This window comes from Pelobates fuscus, chromosome 5, assembly GCF_036172605.1.
Source record: "Pelobates fuscus isolate aPelFus1 chromosome 5, aPelFus1.pri, whole genome shotgun sequence".
In the NCBI taxonomy this organism is placed as follows: domain Eukaryota; kingdom Metazoa; phylum Chordata; class Amphibia; order Anura; family Pelobatidae; genus Pelobates; species Pelobates fuscus.
In genome coordinates, this window is record NC_086321.1 from 128,509,543 (window position 1) to 128,535,543 (window position 26,001).

The 26,001-nt window shown below is 38.7% G+C and overlaps 1 protein-coding gene across 1 annotated transcript in view; it reads left to right on the forward strand.

Moving 5' to 3' along the window:
* The window catches only part of CFAP251 (cilia and flagella associated protein 251), a 69,776-nt gene that overhangs the window by 30,889 nt on the left and 12,886 nt on the right, over positions 1 to 26,001 (forward strand). Inside the window, exons 13-20 of the mRNA XM_063456991.1 lie at positions 6,633 to 6,827; positions 7,929 to 8,176; positions 10,686 to 10,837; positions 11,406 to 11,579; positions 11,672 to 11,856; positions 22,549 to 22,660; positions 23,300 to 23,463; positions 24,713 to 24,803. Coding sequence (XP_063313061.1) covers positions 6,633 to 6,827; positions 7,929 to 8,176; positions 10,686 to 10,837; positions 11,406 to 11,579; positions 11,672 to 11,856; positions 22,549 to 22,660; positions 23,300 to 23,463; positions 24,713 to 24,803 — 1,321 coding nt within the window. The remainder of the gene's footprint in view (positions 1 to 6,632; positions 6,828 to 7,928; positions 8,177 to 10,685; positions 10,838 to 11,405; positions 11,580 to 11,671; positions 11,857 to 22,548; positions 22,661 to 23,299; positions 23,464 to 24,712; positions 24,804 to 26,001) is intronic.

Consider the following 26,001-nt stretch of genomic DNA (forward strand, 5'->3'; position numbering starts at 1 on the left):
AGGAAGAGGAGGGAGGAGTAAGAGCAGGAAGAAGGAGTAGGAGGAGGAGAAGGTGGAGTAGAGGAGGGAGTAGGAGGAGAAAGTGGAGTAGAGGGAGGAGTAGGAAGAGGAGGGAGGAGTAAGAGCAGGAAGAAGGAGTAGGAGGAGGAGAAGGTGGAGTAGAGGAAGGAGTAGGAGGAGAAAGTGGAGTAGAGGGAGGAGTAGGAAGAGGAGGGAGGAGTAAGAGCAGGAAGAAGGAGTAGGAGGAGGAGAAGGTGGAGTAGAGGGAGGGGCAGTAGGGGAAAGTGGGGGACTTGTAGATGAAGGGAAGGGATCGGTGGGAGGAATGGATGGATTGGTTAGAGGAATAAGCGGGGGTGGGCAGGTAAGGGAGCAAACAGGTGATGTAGCAATGGAGGATACATCAGGAATCAAGACTAGGTAGAAATGCAATGGAGGCTGCAAATAGCCCATGTACAACAACTATTAACTGGCCCTATGCTTTCCCTAGAGAAAAATAATAAAAGGCTAACATGCTCATCTTGTCTCCACAAGCCTCGAACGTTTCACTCCCATGGGTGGCCCATGATGGCTTCCCCACCACTTCTCCACACGGGGCCTTGTGCCCGCGGAGACAGACGCTATCCCTGACTCTCGTTCTTAATTTAATAATTTATATCTAACATCTCAAAATGTAATTTCTACTTATATCACAAATATACATTATCACAATTTTATGTCTCGTAAATGGGATAAAATTTATTCTACTCTTTACTGATAATGTATTTTTAAAACATACAAAATAGACAAATAACATTGCCTTCTGCAAAATAAATGGAAAAGATAATGGAGATTTTGTTAAGCTTATAAATGGCTATACATTAATTCACATTTCTTGTTCTCCAGTTTCTGGCTGTTGATGACAATGTACAATGTAATAGAGCAGCGGAAAATGCTAGTAGAATGCTTGGTTGCATAGGGAGAGGTATTAGCAGTAGGAAGAGGGAAATGCTCATGCCATTGTACAGAACACTGGTGGGACCTCACTTAGAGTACTGGATACAGTACTGGAGACCATATCTTCAGAAGGATATGGATACCTTAGAGAGAGTTCAAAGAAGGGCTATTAAACTGGTTCATGGATTGCAGGATAAAATTCACCAGGAAAGGTTAAAGGATCTTAACAGGTATAGCTAGGTGAAAGGACGAGACAGGGGAAATATGATAAAAGCATTTTAAATACATAAAGGGAAAACAACACAGTAAAAAGTGGAGACTATATTTAAAAGAAGGAAAACTACCATAACAAGAGGACATAGTCTCAAAAATAGAGGGACCAAGGTTTTAAAAATAATATCAGGAAGTATTACATTACTGAGAGGGTAGTGGATGCATGGAATAGCCTTCCAACTGGAGTGGTAGAGGTTAACTCAGTAGAAGTGTTTTAAGCATGCGTGGGATAGGCATAAGGCTAAGCACTTGCTGCTAGTAACAGATCTAGAATTAATATACTATAATGCCCAAAGTCTCAATTCCTACGCATATGCAATAATAAAATATCTGGGCTTACAACAAAAATTATGTTAGTCAGTCTTTAAACTTGGCTTATTCATTTGTTCAAGAAATCTTGGTTTATTAGAACTTTCTTTTAGTAAATGTTCTTTAAGATAACCCTTCTTTCAGCATGTTATCAATCTTTGTACACAAAGCTAAAACACACTTGTTACTTATACGTGAAACGATAGACATATATATTCTATCTACATATTAACCAATACTTGTCACAGACACCTTCCTGACACAGGGAAACTAATAGCAGGATAATCCTAGTAACCGTAACCTTTTTGTTCATAATATATGGGAATTAAGGAAGACAGCATGTCTTTAAGATAGGATGAGCATGACACAATACACGGGCGGAAAATAAATAAATAAATAAAATAAATAAATAAACTCACGGAATGCAAACAATATACCTACAGCCATTAATCACTTTTCCTCTTCACAATCTAGCTTAACAACTTTGCATATTCCCTCTATCCACATTGCATAGCAATGCAACAAATCACACTTGCCTTTACATTTTTAACTCGTCCAAATAATTCTCTATTCCTGCATCAGATTCACTTTCCTAACCTTCGTAATAAACACTGAGCTACATCCCTGGCTCCTTATCTTATACAACAGTCTTGGAGAAAATACTTTGTTCCATTGCTAAATCTTATCATTAGTTTCTGAATAATTTTACTGAACGCAGAACTGAAAAACCAGGAATGTCACCCCTCCCTCTCCCCCCTCGCGTCTCACAGAAGGCAAGGAGAGAGCCAGCATGAAGTTTTTTAACCATGTCAGCGCTGGAAAGACAGTTACGTTACAATTATTGCAAAAGCAAAGAGACACAAAAACACAACATTTAATAATACTCTTCAGTGAAACTCAATACAAAACCCCCACCCTCTACCAGGGTAATGGCTAATACAAAATACAAAAACAATTATTATGATATACATACATTCTTAACCCTTTGTGATCTAGTTCTTCCTCAGCCCAACCTTCCTGCTGAATAGCATTGCTACTCTGTACCAGTAAGCTTGCTTTCTTCTCTGTCAGTAATCTACCACATGAAGGCACAGCAATTTTACACACTTTAGCAATCTCTATCTTCAACTAGATCACACGCGCTAGTCAGCCCTTATTGGGCTTTTCTAACCCTGTTCCATTCCCCTCCTATACAGGCGTCCCAGATATAGGGGAAAAAGGTTTTAAACAGTGTCTACAATGGTGGACTGACACTCGAGAGGGGTGGGTCCCCCCCAAGTGCGTCTTCCCAAAACGTAGACTAGTCACTAATTGGAGCGAGGTGAGAAGTGTGTGACCAATCACTTCTCTCACAATAGAAATAGGAGAGGATAGAATAATAATATAGGAAGTATAGAAAAGGGAAAAGGCAGGGAAAAATCCTTAGAGACAGACACAGGAGTTTAAATAACTCCTAATTACACAAACAAAACAACAGTACAATTGAAATACAGTGCATGCATCACAGTTCAAATGAAATCAACAATAATCCCTTTCCTTTACTCGTGTGCTTACTCCAAAGTCACCTCCCTCAATCCCGTAGTATCTTACTACCAGCGGCCAAGGATAACAGCTAACACCGGTCCGAAATCCATATGCCTCCCTCGTCACAGCAGCCCACTAATAGTGTCTGCGCTACCCTCACTCTTGTAGTGCCCCTATAAAGACCCACTTTATAAGTCCCACTACTCCGTGGTGATGAAGACAGCAATGCCTGCCCGAATTCACACACCACCAAATAAAAATTGGAATGGCTCCAGCTCAGCGCTCAAAGCTGGAGGGTACCACCACTCTGCAAGCAGAGTAACGTGCACAGAGAAGCTAGCTAGGCTATCAAAGTGACACAAGAAGGATCCCCAGGAAACTATGAGTCTACACAATCTCCACAGATCCAACACACCTCTTTTTCCCTACAGCCCCAGCCACGAGGCTCCTAAAAGAGTTAAACAGGAAAAGATGACCCCCAGGAACACATCCACAGGTCAACCCCCCTTTTTCCCTACAACCACAGCACCGTGGTTCCTAAAAGGGGTAAAACAGGCAACAGAAGACCCAGGCAAATCCCCTCAGGTCCACCCCCCTTTATCCCAAAAGGGGTAAAATACAAACAGATAGACAGATATACTGAAGACCCAGGCAAGTCCCCTCAGGTCCACCCCCCTTTATCCCAAAAAGGGGAAAACAAGCAAGACAGAACCCCAGGCAAAACCCCTGCAGGTCCACGCCCCCTTTATCTCAAAATGGGGAAACAGGCAAACAATTCAAACACACCCAGGCAACAGATAGACTAAAATGCAGGTAAACAAGTGAGTAACGAGACACCGGGCAAGATATTACCTGTCTTTGATGTCCTCCCGGGAAGCAGTCACAGACACGTGGACGGGTCAATCAAAGGGGCCGGAACATACCGGTGGCTCTGCAGAAGTCTCTACCGTGTACTTGGAGGTGATCAGTCTCCCTTCCTACCCCCAGGATTCCCCCGTCCAACAGCATCTTCCTTAGGACGGCTCACCGGCCAGAGGCCATAGCCCGATGCCCCACGTTGGATGCGCCAAATTGATGTAGATTAATTTAGAAATAAACAAATATGTTTAAATGTCTATCTGTTCCTGTCCAAATCTGAGATGATTAAATTGCGTATACGCAGAAGTAAGCTCACACTGACACATGGAGTTCAGGTTAAAAGCACTTCAGAAAATTTAATACAATCTGGTTGGAAAACAGTTGTGCAGATCTTTTTAAAAGCAAAATGACATCATCATTGAATATCAGATAATAACTAATAAACATCATTGATTGGATTAAACATTATGTGACTAACTTCGTGTCCACCCACCAATATTATTAATTGGCTCAGGGGTTTGAGTGACCAGCTAGGTGTCCTCCCACCGGGAGGTGGTATTGTTCTGGGCAAGGGTGTGGACAGAAGGCTCAGGCGCCATCTTTCCCAGCATGAGGTTTACTCGGTGGAAAGGGGGGCTTGAGCGTCATTTTACACAGTCAGTGATATCAGGCCTCATGTCCAGGTGCAAGGTCTCTTATGAATAGAACATTTCATTACTACTGTGTTCTCGTGGCCTTCAAACTATACTATCTTACAAGTCCTAAGGAGTAGCCGGCAAGTCTTAAGGAGTAGCCAGCACCTCCTGGTACTTGTCCTTGTAGGAAACACGGTCTTTGTCTACTGTATTAATTGGGTTGGGAAATTCAGTCACGTAAGGTAGTTTTAAAATGAACAAGTTAAGTCATGAGGACAAAATGGAGGATTTGAAGAAGTCAGGTTAGGAGGACAAAATGGAGGATTGTCACAATATAAGGTTAAAATGGAGTTAGTACAATAATTCAATACAAGTACAATAATAATTTTTAATAATTCCACATCAAATCTATTGGAAATATAGTTTACATATATAATTCAGTTCACATAATTCATTTTGCATTGCATTTACTGGTTTAATGGAAGCCCACATTCATTGAGGGAGATAGAGGAATATATATATAATATGTCACAGGTAATTGTGTAAAAGAGAGTCTCAGGCACTCACTGTGATATGTTCAAGGCAGTTCTATTAGATCCGCAACGTTTCGACCTGTACTCAGGTCTTTTTCAAGACTCAGGTCTTTTTCAAGCTTGAAAAAGACCTGAGTACAGGTCGAAACGTTGCGGATCTAATAAAACTGCCTTGAACATATCACAGTGAGTGCCTGAGACTTTCTCTTTTATATTGATTACATGGGGTTTGCTGACCCATGCTCAGTGCACCCTGTGTTGATTTTTGTGATTGTATTATTTTTAATACAGGTAATTGTGTTGTCCATAATACCCTTTATTTTTCTTATGAATAGTTTAGTTTCCCCAGAAGAATATTGATGAATCACGTCGCCTGCCCTGTTTAACGATACATCTGCCACGACCAAACTCTCACCGGCTTATTCAGTAAAGTGACAATTGTCAGGAATTCAAAGTGAAAAGTGGATTCCAAGTAAAATGCCAAAATAGTCAAAATGAAAATATTTTACCAGTTTATTATGCTTCCAGTTTGGATATTGTGGCCTTAAGTTTAAAATCCACTTAGAATGCCTGACAATTTTCACTTTAGTGATAACCCTGCCAGTGTTTCTTGTAATATTGCATATTTTTACTTAATGTATTTTCCATGTAAAGACCACTAGCACCAATGGAGGCTTGTAAAGTAATGTAGGTGAATAGATTTTATATTATGGAACAGAGTTACAACTAGGAACTGGCTCAATAATCACAAAGCAGTTGGCACATACGGGTTTGAAACTATGGTATATTTTCTCAGTATCCTCTAAAAAATAAATAGTTGTCTAAAGCTATTTTGGTTGTTGTTGAATTGTTTATTTTTGTTGCATATTCATACACATTATGGGTTTCTTTACTATTTTACCGTTTGCATACAATAGACCGGCTTCGTAGGAGCCTACTCTTGCTCTTTTCTCTTATCGGAGTTATACCCCATCCAATACAGCAGTGGAATTATGTTCATTTAGCTCAGCACTGGCATATTATTCTTACACTACGGCAGTGCCCGGGCACATAAAGCTTTAGCTTATTATTATTATTATTATTTATATAGTGCCAACATCTTGGATAAGCATTTAGTTTAAGGCATAGGTAGTATTGCATATGAGGCCCCCTATTTCTTTTCTGACACCATTAAGTATCTTTAAATGTTATGTGTGGTTATGCAGGATGATTGAGCTTAACACATTTTTCTACCAACATTATATAGATTAATAACCTTATCCTATCACGTCTATCTCAGGTTTTTTTTTCTTTCTATAGAATACCTAGTGTCCCTTTTCGCACTGGTGGTTAGTAGATTGTGTATATGCACTGCTGCTTACTTATCTGTATCACTGCTACTGCTGTTTACCTATTTTCTTATTTTAATTCACAAAATGAGATGTGTGCCAGTTTGATATACTTGTTTTTTCGCTATCCACTAATCTTATTGATATGTAGTTATGGCTGATATTGCTATTCATATGTCATGTGATATCATCTCAATAAAATATAAATTAATGGCTCAAATGTTATTTTCTTTCAGATATTTTGTAACTGGGGATATCCGGGGTCATGTGAAATTCTATGATCAGAGACTGCAGCTTGTGAACTGGTACAGTGACTTTAATCTGGCACCTATTCGTTCCATTTCATTTTCAAAATGTAACCCTGTACCGGCAACAAGCAAGACAAAATACCCTCAGGATTGCTCAATAGAAGGCAATCAGTTTTCGATAAGGTAAGACCTCGTTATGTTACTTACCACAGAATGTTATAAATTGATTTAAAGAATGAAAAGGAATATAATTCACAGCCTATGGAACTGATACAAAAAATAAAATTATAAACTATTGTCTTGATATGGCATGTGGGACAAATGTAATTTTTTTTTAAAAAAACCTGTAGAGGATCGTTACCAGTTTCCAGTTATGCTACCACTTGATATGGTGAATATTATTTGAAGTGCTAATAATTATTATTTTTTTTTTTTAAATCTTTGTTTTTATTTTGAGATAGTGTACTATAGATAAAAGTATAGAAGAGAAAGCGCAAGGCCTCTCCATATAAAAGGGATCATATCATGTAATTCTGTATTTGAAAGCACATGATTCATTTACATCGTAAGCTGTACAATGGATAAGTACCCCCAGGTTCATCAGTGCAGGCATTTACATCCCTCTGGCTGCATCCTTACGTGGTTAATCTGTATGATTACTGACTCTGACTTGGCTTGTTATTTGTTATCTTGACCTCTGTTAGTTTTACAGTTTATGCAGTCTTCTGACTGCCTGACTAGTTTCTGGCTATGATTCTGTTAATAGTAAAAACTTTGGAAGGGCTAGAAATTGTGATGCTTTATTTATTCATGCAGTATAAAAAGGGGGACTTTGTGCACATAGAGTTGTAAGAGAGCAAAGGGACAGAGGGGATGAAACATGAGGGGTTTAGAGGGAAGGAGATCATAAGACAGTGCAGGTTTATAAGAAAGCAGATTGGGTGAGAGATGAATGAACTCATTAAAGAGTACTGGTATAAAAATCTGGGAATAGAGGAGATGTGGGGATGACCCAGATCATGGGGAAGTAATTGGGAAACTTTATACTAAAAGTTTAAGTTTCCAGTGTTTTAAATGCCGAAAGCCTGCAAATAAGGCAGGATTATTCCTATAAACTTTCATGTTTTGCCAAAATCTTGAAGTGATCCGCAAGTCTTTTGATACCTTTTCAACCGAGGGTCCCGAGCTATTTAACTTTACCACTTGCTTACTTCTAACCCTGGATTATAATGGAAGAAATATAAATATAAAATCAAACAATCTCTATCTTTTGCTTTGTTTCAGCAATTTCATTGTATCCACATCGGATGCTCTGGTACTGCATGTGTTCACAGATGGTACAATGCTGAAGAAGGTTTTGCAAGAACCTAATGAACCAGTTCATGCATTGGCATGTCATCCCTGCAAGCCATACGTAGCTATTGGAAGTTATAATGGACTTCTCAAAAGCTGGAACTATGAGGACAAAAACTTCATTAGCAGGATCTTTGGCAAAGGCAAACACGTAAACTGTCTTGCATATAATCCTTCAGGTGACTATTTCATGGGAAAGATTTCTGTTTTTTGATCACTGTACCAACTTGGTACACCATAAAGGGAAATAATGTCTCCCAAAATAAGTGGCACTTCATTACCTTTAACAGTTTATACTCTGCAATAGAAAAAGGGTTACAAACACCATTGTCATCTTCTCAAGCAGACCGCTAGGTCAGATCCTTCACCAGTAAGGGTTATCCTTCACCAGTAAGGGTTCCTGATCAACATTTTATAACTGCCTGGCTCAAATCCTCAAAGATCGTGAGCTTGTTTGAGCAGGGCCTCTTTCTTCACTTCTAAATATCACCTTTCAATAAATTGAAAAATACAATGGAATATGTTGGTAGTATAAATATAGTAGTATATTGTAAATACTATTACTACTACTAGCAATAATAACATTGTAATATAAACAAACATTGGAGTGTTCCTGTGTGTGCCTAGATTATGTGAAGAAAATAAACCCACCTTTAATCCAGCATCATCACAGTCTCCTGTTATGAAACCATCAGGGTTGATGATGTTGGCCAATCCATTGCTTCGAATAGGGAAACATTGGGTCCCTGCCCTTGACCAGTCAGATGGTTCTCATATCATTATCCCAGTTTCTCTATAAAAGAATAATAGGCGTTTAGCATCATCATGCTGAACCTTTGAAAATCAACACCTGTAAAGGAGAAGTGCAGGTAGTAGGGTATCTTTGTAACAATTCAATCAGTTCATAATAAAGTGTGACTGATATCTTTATCTTTTAGACTAACTGAGGATTCTTATTTTTAAAATGAAGGAATTGATTGTTACATTCATGGATTATCATGTTTGACTTTGGTAATTTATCTAACTTGTAGTAGATAACTCCAGGTCTTTGCGCTGTTTAAAAACATTTTGTTAAAAAAAAAAAAAAATAGGTAAAACCAGAGATGTCATCTGTAGTGAAATTGTAAATTATACAATCTTTGCATAAGTCTTCTCTTTTTCTAAATTGATCAGTATCTTAATCTTTTTCTCGTTTACCATATTTCCTTCCTTCCTCTGTGCTGGTTGCAATTAGCCATATCCACGCTGCTCACGGTTAATTAAGACTAGAAGGTGCATGGAATAGAAAAGTATGGAGACACCCTAATCTTCTATTTTCACCCATTGGTCTTCATGGACTTTGAGCAATGCGGTTATAGCTACTTTCAGATGTGTCACTTATGGATTAGCAGGTTACAATGAGAGGAGGATTGTGCACCTTTATTCTACATTAATTTGAAACTGGTAGTAAACAACATATACATAGATTCAAATAGAACGGGGAGTGTAGGGAAGCAGCGCTTTTCAGATAAAATCCTTGTGTAGAATCAAATGGAGCGAATATAAAAGAAAAAACAAAATGGGAAAGGAATGCAAATATAGTGTAGTATATCTAAAAGAGGTAGAGGCAAAACATAAAGAAAAATATTGCACTCACACTTTTCTGGAGCTCCAGATCACAGCATATGGATGGTATAACCCCCTTCTGTGGATATATAGATGGTCCTGATCCCCTCTGGTATCTAGTCTTTATGCCAATAACCCACGTGGTGTGTCCAGGATGATGCTCCAGTGATATGCAGAGAATGTAAAAGAACAAAGATAGTGCTCTCTGTTTTTATAAAACAAATAAAATAAAAAGGAGATATACTCACAATGGATGAGCAGATAGGTATTGCTCAATCCTTAAAGGACCACTATAGTGCCAAGAAAACATACTCGTTTTCCTGGCACTATAGTGCCCTGAGGGTGCCCCCACCCTCAGGGCCCCCCTCCAGCCGGGCTCTAGGGGGGGGAAGGGGTCAAACGTACCTCTTTCTCCAGCGCCGGGCGGGGGGCTCTACTCCTCCTCGGCTGAATGCACATGCGCGTCACGAGCTGTGTGCGCATTCAGCCAGTCCATAGGAAAGCATTCTCAATGCTTTCCTATGGACGCTGGTGTCTTCTCACTGTGAAAATCACAGAGCGGAAGCGCCTCTAGCGGCTGTCAATAAGAGAGCCACTAGAGGCTGGATTAACCCTATTATAAACATAGCAGTTTCTCTGAAACTGCTATGTTTATAGAAGAAAGGGTTAAACCTAGCTGGACCTGGCACCCAGACCACTTCATTAAGCTTAAGTGGTCTGGGTGCCAAAGTGGTCCTTTAACAGCATAGGTGGTTTGTCCCCCACCCGGGAATGTGAGATGCAGCTTCTCCAATAAAAGATGTTCAATGAAGGTTCAAGAGTAAAATACAAACTAATTTTATTTAACAAATGAAAAGAAAATAAGTAACACACTAACGCGTATCACCTAAACAAAAAGGCTTTTTCAAGTGTGTTTTCAAGACTTTTTGAAAAAGCCTTTTTGTATAGGTGAAACGCGTTGGACTCTGGTTTGGGAAGGTTTAGCTGCTGCACAGAAAGCTCATTTGCTGCTAAATATACATAGATTCGCAGTGTCCCACAAAGATAAAGCCTCACGTTCCATTTATTGGATTGATTTTGCAGGATTTCATATGGCAGCTGGCTTCACAGATGGGAGTGTTCATATCCTTGATTCTGTGACATTAGAAGATATAACTCAGGACCCTTTCAAGTATGCCAGAGGATCAATAACTCACATCAACTACTCCCACAACTCTCAGTATCTTGCGACAGCTGTGAGTCTCTAAAATACAAATATAATGTATTATATATTATGGATAATCATAAATTAAATTTGTTTCCTTTGATTATAAGTTAGCATTTTTGTATTTAGTGGACTTTCTGCAGAATGGATAGACTTTCTCACACTACTTCTAATATATCCCATGCAGTGTTCGCTGTTAGAAGAAAAGCCTCATTCTATAAGAACTCATGTCTGGCAGTTTATCAGAACTTAATGTGTTGTGTGTAGCCATGCATAGTGAATATTTCATAGGGAGTCCATATATTTTCAGACATGACTATTTACTTTAGTGGCAGCATTTTTCTTGACATTTGAATTACACAATTGAGATTTGATTTAGAAAAATTATCCAATTTTTTTGTTTTCACCTTTATTATTTTAAATTTAAGACCAGCATGGATACAGAAGGACAAATGTGATATGATTCAACAGAATAAAACTCCATAATGACTTATTGGTATCACAATATCATATCTCACAACACTTCTTCCATAAATTATGAGCTACATTTTCTTGCTTTAACTGTTGCTCTGTCTCGACATCTACACATCTTGTTGCAGGACAAAGAGTTCACTGTGACATTATTTAAAGTGACATCCCCCAAGGATTGGACTGCCTGGGAATACGTTGGTAGATACCGCAGCCATTATAAACCTATAACAAGTTTAGTATTTGCTATTGAGTTGGATAGCTATGAACCGAGACTCCTATCACTGGGGATGGATCGGATGTTGGTGAGTATATTTATGTATATATTTGTTGTTCATATAGTTACAAAATAGCACATTTAAACAAATTAATCCTAACACATTATTATGTCCAATAGGTGGAGTATGATCTTAAAAACAGCAAAAAAGACAATCTTCTAGTAAGCAGCACTGACAGAATTGAACAAAGTGCTGTGCCACAATACCTGGTCTGGTATCCACCTGTGACTAAGGAGAGTTTTATGCTCATTACGAATGATCAATATAAAATGAAACTTTTCAATGCTACCACAAAAATGTGCAGGTAAATCATGCTTGTATTTCCGGCAATTTCTTTTACCTTCACCCAGTGTTTCAGTGGCTGTTAGTTACTCTTTCCTCCACTACCTGTCCATTATTTCTATGGATCTATGTAATATTTGGTTTGTATCTGACAATGGTGGCTTCCTACAGAGCATCATGGGAAACGTAGTTCATAATAACTGGAAAGCTAAGAGATGTCTAGAACTGCCCTACATTTATCAAATACATATTCATACTTTTCTGACAATTAAATAGGTGAAAATGTATGTAATGTCTTTCACCAAATGTAGGAAAAATATTTCTCCACCCTTTACATGCAGTTATTTATTATTATTATTATCGCCATTTATATAGCGCGAACAGATTCCGTAGCGCTTTACAATATTATGAGAGGGGGAATTTAACTATAAATAGGACTATTACAAGAAAACTTACAGGAACAATAGTTGAAGATGACCCTACTTAAACAAGCTTACAGTCTATATTTGTTTATTATTACTGTTATTAGTACTATTAATATTTATATAGCGCCAACATATTCCGCTATGCTTTACAATTAGAGAAATGGGTGAGGAAGGTCCTGCTCAAACAAGCTTGCAATTTACAGTAGGTGGATATATATTTCGAGGCCACTTACTGGTAATGTGGTCTGAATATGCAAACCTCTTTTTCTGAATGTTCAAGGCATGATTTTAAGAGCCAATTGAATTAATAATGTAATTGTCCAAACAACAAAGATATGCTTAAATGGTTACTTCAAACACCATTTACCATTTTTATTTTTTTTTAAATAATTTAATAATTGTGGAAAAACCTGCAGAGTATAGTAAACACTACAACATTGAAGAGTAGATATTGAAATTATATAGGAGAATAAGACAGAACAATAGCAAGCTGATATTGTTCCATAGTTCCACTAATTAATCTTTCTTTTTTTAATGTACTCCTGCCAATGCAAATAATTGTAAATAGGATGATCACGTAAAAGAAAATTAAAAGGAGACTATAGTCACCAAAGCAACTTTAGCTTAATGAAGCAGTTTTGGCATATAGATCATACATCTGAAGTCTCACTGCTCAATTCCAGTTCCATTTAGGAGTTAAATCACTTTTGTTTCTCTCCATGCAGTCATAGCCCTGGTTGTGATTCACACAGTCTGCATGAAAAAAACATGATTTCAGTTTCAATTAGATGTTAATTTGCTTTTGAATTTTTTATTTCCTGCTTTGTAAATTGAACTTTAATCACATGGGAGGCTCCTGCAAGGTCTAGCAAGCTATTAACAGTGCACAAGATAAATGCTAAATTAACCCCTTATGGACACAGCTTCAAAAACTAGACGTACCCTTAAAGGGAATCTCCAGTGCCAGGAAAACAATCCGTTTTCCTGGCACTGGAGGTTCCCACTTCCCCCCACCCCCCAATCCCCGGTTACTAAAGGGGTGAAAACACCTTCAGTCACTTACCTGAGGCAGCGACGATGTCCCTCGTCGCTGTCTCCTCCTCCGCGCCGCTCCTCCTTCTGTCTCTGTCGGCCGGTGGGCGAGACTGATCCCGCCCACCGGCCGAGGAGACCTAATGCGCATGCGCGGCAATGCCGCGCATGCGCATTAGGTCTCCCCATAGGAAAGCATTGAAAACGTCTTTCAATGCTTTCCTATGGGGATTTGAGCGACGCTGGAGGTCCTCACACAGCGTGAGGACATCCAGCGACGCTCTAGCACAGGTTTTCTGTGCTATAGAGCAGGAAGTTCCCTCTAGTGGCTGTCTAGTAGACAGCCACTAGAGGTGGAGTTAACCCTGCAAGGTAATTATTGCAGTTTATAAAAAACTGCAATAATTACAATTGCAGGGTTAAGAGTAGTGGGAGTTGGCACCCAGACGACTCCAATGGGCAGAAGTGGTCTGGGTGCCTGGAGTGTCCCTTTAAGGAGACAAGCTATTTTTGCATTTCTGCATCTCTGTCATTTATTGCACCAACACATATTATATACTAGTAAAAAAGGAAAGGTAATAGGCGCTCACTATAGTAACCAGGCAGCAGTATACAAAACAAGGATTCCCCAACCTTGTGAGTGAATAGCAGAAAGAGAGAAGGCGTATACCGCGCTTATTGTTTTAAAAGAAAATATACAAAAAATACATACATATGTTCTTGGATATTCCAATTAATCGTGACCTCAAAGAGAAATACAAATAAAAAGATAATACAGCAAATTTAGTCTAAAAAATAGATGATAAGTAACTATGTACAGGCCACTCACATGAAGAAGAGTTATAACAGAGCTAGAAGAAGCCTATTAGGCGAAACGCGTTAAGTGGGACTATATTTTATATCTATATTTTATATTCCATTGTTTAGTTTGTTTATATTAAAGTACACTTTTAAGTTACTTTCTAGACTTATAATCTTCATTTCCTGGTATCCTGTATATCCTTGGTGGGGATCATACCACCTAAGCTGTTTACACTAGAGCAGGTTACATGCTCTGGAAAGTGTAAGTACATTACTATTTATTATCTATTTTACCATTTGGACTTACTTCACCATATTGCTGCTATCTTTTCTTTTATACCATACTACACACATGGCACCTTGAAAACATCTGCGGCAACTACTACTAATCCAAAGACGGGGATTGTACCGTCCAAGCGCTTCACAGTAGAGCTCTGTTATAGCTCTTCTTCATGTGAGTGGCCTGTACATAGTTACTTATCATCTATTTTTTAGACTAAATTTGCTGTATTGCACTATTATCTTTTTATTTGTATTTCTCTTTGAGGTCACGATTAATTGGAATATCCAAGAACATATGTATGTATTTTTTGTATATTTTCTTTTAAAACAATAAGCGCGGTATACGCCTTCTCTCTTTCTACATATTATATACTATTTTTTAGATTAATTATAAAACAAATGCCAAAAAAATGAAAAAAAAAAAACAGTTTTGGCAATAATAGCGTGTGCATAATATGTCCAGCTTAGAAAAAGTAATTCAAAATAAATTCATTTATGTGTCTTGATTTATAGAGTACGTAATATGTATAGGATTTCAGCTTATTTTGAAAGTTACAGGTCACAAAATAAAAGGACTAAAATACAATTTCAATGTGAAGCAATTTTAGAAGTTGGTATGGTTGTCTTGTAGGTTTAGTAGCCATCACAGAAAACAAAATTGCCACACAAAAGTATATATTTATATAAAGTAGACATCACAGGCTATTTACCTAAGGTTATTTTGACACTTTTACGTAGCCATTTCATCGCCAATCTCTGCTAAATGTTGGAGTAAAATTGTGTTTTTTCTTTATTTCGGCATTTACACATATAACAAGGTTTTTGTAATGTGTATTTTGTAAAGCTGGTGTGTGCTATTCCTGTACAGAAACCCATATTGTGTTCAGCTACATCTGCTGAGTATAACAATACCCCCATTGTATGCCTTTGGCACTATTCTGTGAAGCTTCAATGCCATATAAGAGACAAGGCTATTTCAATTTCTATAGTTAGAATTTTCATTGATGGATTTGACGGGCCTATGTTTAATTTGAATATATATCAGAGTGAGTATTCAAATAACTCCACAAAAGGCTTCCATTTGATAAAGTAGATTGTGACTTTGATATTGATATTTGATATTGTATATTGTGACTTAACTTGTCACCATTTTTTCACTAATTTATTTTAATGTTTGTGGTGAGGGGAATAAAAATTAATTTTTTTTCATACATGCTGCATTTTTGCGGAGTATTTCTTACACTTGATATGTACCACGGTCGTAAAATCCCCCAAATTATGCTCAGTTACATCTTCTGAGTAAAACAATATGCCCAATGTATGACCTAGACACTATTTTGTGAAGTTACAGTGCTGTAAAAGAGACGTGACAAGTTCAGGTTTTTAAGTGTGAATATTCATGGAGGTTTTTGATATGTCCGTGTCCCACTTTGGAGCACTTGAGCAGACAACATATTCCAGCTACACCATAAAGCATACCATTTCTTAAAGAAGACATCCCAGGGTATTTCAAAAGGCATATTTTGAACCTTAGCGTGGGATAATTTTTCCGCTAGCTTGTAAGTTTAGTGGTAATCAGCATTTCTTCTGCCTTTTCACAGTATTTTTTGCAAACTTTATGTGTGCTACGACTGTATAATACTTCATATGTTGTTCAGCTATGTCGTCTGAGTACAGCAATTTTGCCAGGTATATGTGGATATTGAAGGGGCACATTTGAGACACAACTATTCCAGTTTTTTTCAAACTTTGAATTTTTACGCTGTGTCCAGGTTCCATTTTGGAGTGTTTTAGCAGGCTATATATTCCAACTATCCCATGAAGGCATATCATTTCTTAAAGAAGACATCACAGGGTGTGTTAAAAGGCATATTTTGAACCTTAGCGTGGGGTAATTTTTCCGCTAGCTTGTACCAAGTGTAGTGGTAATAAGCATTTTTTTCCGCCTTTTTCACACCCAAAGCGAGTTTGCACAGTATATTTTGCAAACCTTATGTGTGCTACAAATGTACTTCATATGTTGTTCAGCTATGTAGTCTGAGTACAGCAATACCCCCGTATGTACCTTTGCCAGGTATATGTGGATATTTAAAAGGTGCATTTGAGACACAGCCATTCCAGTTTTTTTCAAACTTTGAATTTTTACGCTGTGTCCAGGTCCCATTTTGGAGTATTTTAGCAGGCTATATATTCCAACTATCCCATAAAGGCATACCATTACTTAAAGAAGACTTCCCAGAGTATTTCAAAAGGCCTATATTGAACCTTAGGGTGGGATCATTTTTCCGCTAGTTTGTTCCAGGTGTAGTGGTAATGAGCATTTTATAATGTATTTTTTTTTAATTTTTTTTTAAACTTGTTTTAAAACTTTTTTGTTTACCTTTTAATATATATTTTTTTATATAATTCTTTATTTTTGCTTTGTGCTTATGGTTACAAACATGTTTGTTCTGCCACAACAGCAGGTGCTAAAATATTCAAGCAGTTCGGGTAGTTTAACATTATGGCATTTGAGATGTCTGCACAAATTTCAATTTTTGATATAAGGCACTCGGTGAGAGTGTATTTGTCAACAAGAGAGAGATATAGGAGTAGCAGTGTTATGCTTCAAGATTACGAGGTATGGTGTTTCAGGTGTATACATGCTGTACCCCGTTGTGTATGACATTGTGCAAGAGGAACATATTAGTAAGGTAACCTGTACAGCGGTTGTGCTCAGGTGTGGTGTGTCCATGGGCATGTAGTGTTTCAGGGTAGTAAATGAGCTAAATTACGGTTTGGATTAAGTGATATGACATAAGGTTGCGCAGATTAACTCATGGGGTAGGTCATATATCGGGATAGCTCAGTCAATATTTGGGTGCGTGATTAGGTCACGGTGGGTTCAGTGTGTGAATCTTTGGCGAGCTGGGCTCCAGGGTGTCTAGTGGCCCTGGTCAAAAAAGGGATGATTCGCCCCTAACCGAGGAGGAGGCGGGGGGTGAGGGAGGGTCAGGGTGTTCCTGCCTCTTCAACATATGTGTGGAGCCACGGATAATTAGTGGTCATCTGGGGTATATTGTGTTCATGTATGCTGTCAGGTATGGAAAACATTTCGACAGTTGCATGGATATAGAGATAGCAATATATAGCAATATATAGCAATATAGGAACAAGAGAAAATAACAAGAAAATAAAAATTAATAAGTCATAAGTAGCGTATACAGTCCCTGCTCATCCCCAGGATCAGAATGGAAGTAAAGAGATTCTTCTCACGTCCTTGCCAGTCAGGTGGCCTGAGCTGTCGGTTCCGACGTTCGTGGGGTGAACGGTATTGAATTGTCCGGGTCCCATGTCTGTGCGGGGGTTCTTGCAGTGTTCTGTCTATCTGTTAGTCCCAGCTTGGCCAGTATTGCAGGGTTTTCGATGTCCGATGAGATTCTATCTGTTGTCTCGTTGTGGGTGATCAGTAGGGATCTGAGTGCACCCCAGCGGTACGGCACCCCAGTGGTGCGCAGTTGGCTGGTGAGGTGGTTCAGTGTTCGGCGCCATTGGAGTGTGGCTCTTGTTAAGTCCTGGAAAAATAGCAGCTGTGCGTTTTCAAAGTGAAGGGGAGTTTTGCCCCGTATTGCAGTTTTCGTTCGTGTCGATTAAGTCCCTCAGTTGGTCTAGAGAGCAGACACCCCCATGGGTCTAGTTCTAGTTTTCTCTGAAGCTGAGAGCTACTACCTTTTCCCAGTATTCCTTTACTTTCGGACATTGCCACCACATGTGTATGTAACTGCCTTTGTCTCCACATAAATGCCAACAGGTGTTTGTTTTGTTATTTTAACTTTTTTTAAATGTTATTAAAACACACACAAAACACTTTTTAAAGCTTTTTTCTAAAACTTTTTTTAACGTTAACCCCTAGCTAGCCTAACACCAAATTCCCCACTAACTTCCACCCACCCCAGATAGATACAATTATAATTTTAAAATATTTAAATTAATTAATAAAATAAATGTAATCTCTGAGGGTTAAAAAAAAAATGAAACAACCCTCACAGTAAAATGTAGTCCCTGCCAATTGATCATTGTCTTCAGTGATCAATTGTCAGGGAAGGGGTTAATTTTATTAAAGCAGGGGATTGGGGGGGGGGGGTGGGATTTAACTTTTACTTTATTTTTTTTACGCAGGGAGAAGATCAGCAGCACTGATTCATCTCCCTGCACTTCACACTGACCGCAGAAGCACAGGGAGGCCTGTCAGCCTGACAGCCTGTCAGAGCGATCACAGCTGCAGGGACAGCGCGATCGGGTGCTCCCCGACTGCCTCGAATACTGAGGCAGACCGGAGGAGCGTTAACCCTGCGATCGCCACAATCTGGGGTTAATTTTAGCGCATGACGACCGGGTCTGTCATCCGGCGTTAAGTAAAAAATACGTGTAAAAATTAGATCTCACTTTACAGGAAGTGTTTAGTAAGGCTGTTCATGTTACATGCAGGGAGGTGTGACTAGGGCTGCACAAACAAAGTAATTTCACTCCTAAATTAGAATTGAGCATGCAAGGGAATGATTTACACCATATACATTATATACCAAAACTGTTTCATTAAGCTTAAGTTGTTTTGCCCATAATCTCCCTTTAAGAGCATTTGGTGCCTAGTTTCCCCTCTTATAGATACAAACATTTTGTTCCAGATTATTAGTTTTACAATAGTTTTTGAAAATGCCCTTGTGGGTAAGTAGACAAAAGTAGCTGGATTCAAAGAGGCAGGCAATATCAAGAACATGCCTAAGGGTTTTGTCTTTGAAGCAAACATTTAAAGGCAAAGCAAACATTTAAACCCTTAGGCATGTTCTTGATAGGTCTATGGCTGCCATCAGGGGTGACAACCATGACGTTTGTCACGGGCCACGCAGCCCACCTGCACACTGGTGGGGCCCATTGGGTGATCCAAGCATTTAGGGCCACCTGATGGGCCTTGTATCTTCAGAGGCCCGGTCAGTGCTGTGGCTGTGTAATAGCCTGACCGGGCCCCTTTAAAAATGTCAGCTGCAGCTATTGCTGGGAGGAAGTAATAGTCGGTCACTCCGCGCGGGAGGGAGGAAAGACAGACTGTGAAGAGGGAGAGCCACACCAACTCCCATCAGCCCCAGCCACCCTCCTGCAACGAAAAGGTAAGAAACAGGAGGGTGGCTGAAATATGAGCTGCATGTGTGTGTGCCAATATGTATGTGTGTGTCTGTATGTATGTATGTGTGTATATGTGTATGTATGTATTTGTACATATGTATGTCAGTATGTATGTATGTGTCTGTGTGTATGAAAGTATGTATGTATGTGTCTGTATGTATGTGTCTGTATTTCCTTATGCATGTGTGTATGTGTGTCTGTATGGATGTTAGTATGTGTCTGTGTGTCACTATGAATGTCTGTGTGGCTGTTTGTATGCCTGTATATTTATGTGTCTGTTTCAGTATGTGTGTGTGTGTCAGTATGTGTGTATCTATGTTTGTGTCTGTGTGTGCATTTTGTGTCAATGTTTGAGTGTCTGTGTATGTGTGTGTCTTTGTGGGTACATTTGCATGTGTGTCAGTGTCTGAGTACCAGTGTGTGGAAGTGTATACACTAGACACAAATGCACACCTGCATTAAAACACCAACATTCACACTCATACTCCATACAAAAATATGCTTACATCAAAATCCACTACACATGCACTAACACACACTGCAGCCAATACACAAACACATACTGCATCAACAAAACACACACTCTGTATCCACTCTACAAATACTGCTTCCTTGTGGGCAAACTTGGAGGTGGGTCCTCTGGGATGGATTTGTGGGTGGGTTTGGAATCGGGCCCCCAGGTGCCCAGACCTTGAGCTGTGTTAGTGGCCTCATAATTTCTGATGGTGGCCCTGGATAGGTCAGCAGAACAGCAAACACTTTTTGAATAGATGGATTCTGAATGAAAAGGCTAATTACAACAGCTGAGATATTGAATGATTGGAGAGGAGATTATCATTAACATGAGATTGTGACTGGGAAAGATGAGTGAGTTAATATACAGATAGGAATTAAAAATAAATTAGTCATTCACTACAAACATTAAAAAGGGGTGGCCCTAAGGATTAATAACAATGCACTATTTATATATTTTTAAATTGTCAGTCAATGTTTTATTGAAGTGTTACATAGAATTCTAGGTTGAAAAAAAGATTAAAGTACATCAATTTCAACCCCTTTATGCTGTTGATCCAAAACAAGGCTAAGGTCCCCAATTGTAGCCATTTCCGTCAAAGCCAAAAAATACACAAGAGAGAAATAAGTAAAGGTTAAAATATAGAATTACACATTACATTTTGTAGATGAGCGACACCTCTTTTTGTAAATAGAGTCCAAGGTAAAAGGTATGTGGCAGATCTAAACTCATGCAAGACTCAAAAAAATAAAAATAGTTAGTCCCAGTAAAGAAATTTAAAGAAGCTATGTAAAAAGGAGATACCAGACATAAAAAGAAAAGAACGAGAGGGGGAACAGTTTGCAGAAATGAGGCAGACTAACTATATTATAAGTAAGATAATGTGTGAATAAGTATCGCGAGGTAGGCAGATCCAATGTTCTACATGTGCTAGGTCCTGGAACAAAGGGTACAATGGCCTCGACAATCCTATTTGTGGCATGCTAACCACTTCAATGTTTTGAATTGGTCCTTGTGCAAGGACCCTGTGTGTGCAGTGTTTTAGAATGAGATATTGCAGCTAGATCCACTTCCAGCAGGTTTTATTTGTCAGGCCAGAGCAAGAGTTCAAATTAAGAAAAACATTACATATTAGCTGTAGTCTCTTTTCAACGTTACCATTTGTTACTCTGTAGGAGGAATGACGAATACTCAAACATTTCTCATATTTGTATCTTATTTTTATAAATGTTTACAAAAGACACATTAATGTTATTGTGAAAATATCTTCTCTTGCTGTAACTGAATTTTAGCAGAATATTTTGACATTTGGTCTAGAAAATTAAAGGAGCACTATAGGGTCAGGAACACAAACATATATTTCTTACCCTATAGTGTTAAAACCACCATCTAGCCCCCAAGGCCCTCTCTTGCCTCCCTAAATATAGTAAAATCTTACTTGTATTCAAGCCTGAAGCTGTTGGCTCTGCCCCTGTCAGAATAGCAAGCTGTCTGCTGATATCATCAGAAGTGTTGTTCTGAGCCAATCACAATGCTTTCCCATATGATTGGCTGAGACTGTGAAGGAGGCAGATCAGGGGCAGAGCCAGCACAAGTCAAACACAGCCTTGGTCAATCAGTATTTCCTCATAGAGATGAATTGAATCAATGAATATCTATTGGGAAAGTTCAGTGTCTGCATGCAGAGGGAGGAGATACTGATATGTTGTGATGCACACTAGGCAAGACTGAAATAGGAAGAAGCTCTAGCAGCCATATTAGTAGTGGCCAGTGAAGTGATCACTAGGCTGTAATGTAAACGCTGCATTTTCTCTGAAAAGACCGTGTTTACAGCAAAAAGCCTGAAAGTAATGATTCTACTCACCAGAACAAATTCAATAAGCTGTAGTTGTTCTGGTGACTATAGTGTCCCTTTACGTTTAACCTGGCAATCAGATGTTATAGTGACATTACTGGTATTAATTAATGCAAGTATACGGAATCTTGCAGGTTTAATGGGAATTCTTAAAGATTTGGTATACTTAGTGCTTTACTGCACTTCTCATAGAAATGTGCTACTATAGGCTACTATATACATACATATACATATATATATTCAAACTTTACTGAATAAATAGTATGTTTTTCCATTATATATATCATTAAAAAAAAATACTATTTATCCAGTAAAGTATGAATCTGTTGGTGACCTTCAACTTGAAGCCATTGTTCTGATTTGTACTAAATCTTTGTCTATTGGCCCTATATACTGTAATTATATTCACAACTGTTCACCACGACACATCGTTTTGCAGAAAGTGGTAATGGTCAGATCTCTCTTATGGTTAACACATACAGTAATTGACACATGACATTATGTGCCTTAACTTTAGAGCTCTATTTATAATTGTGATTTAGTTACTTTAAAGTTAAACTCATTTTCACTATTTTGCTTGCTCCTTGTAGATAAATAGGCAGTATATATATGAGCTTTGGATAATGTTTTTTCTTTACTCATTAGAAAAACTCTTCTTGGGCCAACATTTGGTTCTCCAGTTAGGAAAATGGAAGTTCTTTCTTCACATAATCATGGCACGGATAAGGGTTTCCTGGCTTACATTACAGATGATAAGGTAGGTATACATATACTTTCGATAACCAAGAAATGGTAAACCTTTCTTACTACCGTTTGACAGATAATTGGAACTTGTTCAGTAATTTTACAACCTATGTATTTACCAGCATTGTCACATGTTGATATCATATATATGTAATTTTTACTAAAACATGGAACTATTTTTCATTATCTGTTGTAGTTTACCTGCTTTCCAAAAACAGGTATTGATATTTTCTTCTCTAAATGTCTCGGTTGGGCTATGTGACCACAATTTCCCTCAGTGGTGCTCCAGTCCACTCACCTTTTGCTGAGAGAATAGGCAAAGTTTGAGATACTTTTTTACAAACTCTTGGTGATAGAACTTCATGCTCACCTCCTCCACTGCGACTCCCCTCTGACTGAATGACTGACACTAACTTACCTCCTTACTTCTTTATCATCTGCTCGTTCTATGTGATCCATACCCCACAATGGTCTTGTGACATCAATATGTACAATGCATGGACTGTAATTGAATGATTTCTTATCATTTTGTTGCAATTTACAGATGTATATGTTTTGATGATTGCAGTTTTATTACAGGCATTAAAAAGGCGTTGTTTGAAAGAGAAAAATATAGAAAAAGTTTTTAAAAATATATATTTTTTTTATGTAGGTAGGGCTTCAGATTTTACCCATTGATGGGAATCCACACAAGTCAATGGCTGTCATTTGTCATCCGGGTGGAGTGTCTAATCTTGCTTGCTCTTTTGATGGTCAATATGTGTTTACGTGTGGAGGTGATGACTGCACAGTGATGATGTGGAAAACAAACCTACAGTAAGTAGAGACTGAGCAATTACTGAGAATAAGATAAACTGCACTTGTAACGGGTATAATCCTGCTAGTGACCCCAGGGTATGTAAATCTATGTTGAATGAATATATGCTCTGGGATTGAAAGTATTAAAAAGTAGTTTATCATTGTACAATAACTCATAATAGTAAATTGTTTGTCATCTTCGCTTGGTTGCTGCCCAGACTCTGGAAATTAATTTAGGGTAGCCTTGTTGACTCATTCCCGGCAGGATCTCCTTTTCAGTAGCTTTATACCTTTACAAATGTTCACATGCAACTTCATAAAGAGGAATGTCTGTATCATGCAAAGTTACACTGACAGTAAAATAATGGAATTGTGGCTTTGTGGAATTTGCTGTATTAGCATAATGAAAATGTAGTCCACAAATATTTGCAGTGCTATTGACAATGTTAATAGTCATTACTAGTGACCGCATTTCCCTATATGCCAAGACGAAAACTTAGTGGTACTCTGTTCGAAAAAGGTTTAACCCTATTAGGTAATATAGCGCCCAGGGCTCCCAGACACCATAACAACCTAATGGCAATGAAGTTATAATGGGGGCTGGAGTGTCCCTTTAACTAATGAGTATAAAAAATGGAAATCACATGGAATGTGCATTAAGCCTCCATTTAGCAATTCCAGGGCCTTCACAACCTTAAAGGGTAAAAAAGAGCAGTTCCCGGACTCTTCAGAATTCTGCCAATCTGCCAGATCAGGACTGACATTACTTTTTTCCTGGGTTACTCCCTCACATTGAGTCAATGACACCTTGTTTTATTTAATAAACAATAAAGGATAACTAGAACCTTTTCTAGTATTAGTATAAAATAATAATTATACTTTTATTCTCACAATGAATCATTGCTGAAGGCCATAGAGGATATATTGTGTGATTGGATTGCAAATCAGGATACACTATGAAACAGTTTGTCTATTGGCAGAAGTGAAGAGGATAAAAAGAGGAATTACAACTTTACCCCAAATATTTGTTTATTCTTTAAAGCAGATTACAAAAACCAAACAACAGATAGTGATTGTGTACTTCTAATTGTCTTCTCAAATATGCCTTGAAAACGTTAATTGGGGAAAACCACAGTAGAGGCATGCAAAAAACATCATTAACGATAATTGTCTGAAAAACCTTCATATGCTTCCTATGGAACATTGCATTAATCTTAGTTCGCTCAGGTAACTAAGAAGGTAATGATGATGATGTTGTATATTGCAGATCTACAGAGGCAATTGCTTCTCTTGGAGGAAAGGATTTGATTCCATTTTACGGACTGCTTGAAGGAGGACGCGATGGACAATTATTCAAGGTAAAGAGCAGCAGATCTAGGTTTATTAACAAAAACAAGTGACATTACTCTAACTCATACTTACAAGGAAGATATAAAAATATCATGAAATGTTTTGATCTCATATTTTAAGTATGCATTAAACTGTATCTGTATTCACAAATTAGTTTTTATAAATATGTATTTTTTTCAGTAGACAAGATATGCTACAGAAATATAATATGATTTTTTTTAGCAATATAATCTGTGTCTCTGTGTCTGTGCTTTTCGCTGTCTTTCTGTGCTGGTTTGTGTCTGTCTATATCTGTGTATGCCTTTGCGTGTCTGTCTGTTCCTGTGTGTGCCCTCCTTTGTCTGTGTGTTACCAGGGCCGCCATCAGGGCATGACAACCATAACAGTTGTCATGGGCCCGGCGGCCCTTGGGGGGCCCGGCCGCCCGGGCCCCACGTGTGGGGCCCATCGGGTGGCCCACACACTTAGGGCCACCCGATGAGTCCCCTCCTTCAGGGGCCCGGTCAGCGCTATGGCCGTTGTATAGCGCGACCGGGCCCCTTTAAAAAAAAAAAAAAAAAAAAGCAGCCGCAAGTGCTGCTGGGAGGAAGTGCTCACTTCCTCCCAGCTCACTCCGCGCGGGAGGAGCGCGCCCGCCCGCCCAGCCGTAAACAGGGAGAGCCCAGCAATGAAGAGGGAGCAGCGCCGACTCCCATCATCCCCAGCCACCCTCCTGCAAAGAAAAGGTAAGAGACAGGAGGGTGGCTGGAAAATGAGCTGTGTGTGTGCATGTATGTATGTCTGTCTGTGTCTGTCTGTATGTATGCATGTATGTGTATGTATGTCTGTGTGTCTGTATGTATGTATGTGTATGTCTGTCTGTGTCTGTATGCATGTTTGTGTATGTCTGTCTGTATGCATGTCTGTGTCTGTATGCATGTATGTGTATGTCTGTATGTATGTGTGTCTGAATGTATATCTGCATGTATGCATGTATGTCTGTATGTATGCATGTCTGTGTGTCTGTATGCATGTCTGTGTATGTCTGTATGTATGTATGTGTATGTCTGTATGCATGTATGTCTGTATGCATGTATGTCTGTCTGAATGTATGTATGTCTGTCTGAATGTATGTATGTCTGTCTGAATGTATGTCTGTCTGAATGTATGTCTGTCTGTCTGTATGTGTATGTCTGTATGCATGTATGTCTGTGTGTCTGGATGCAT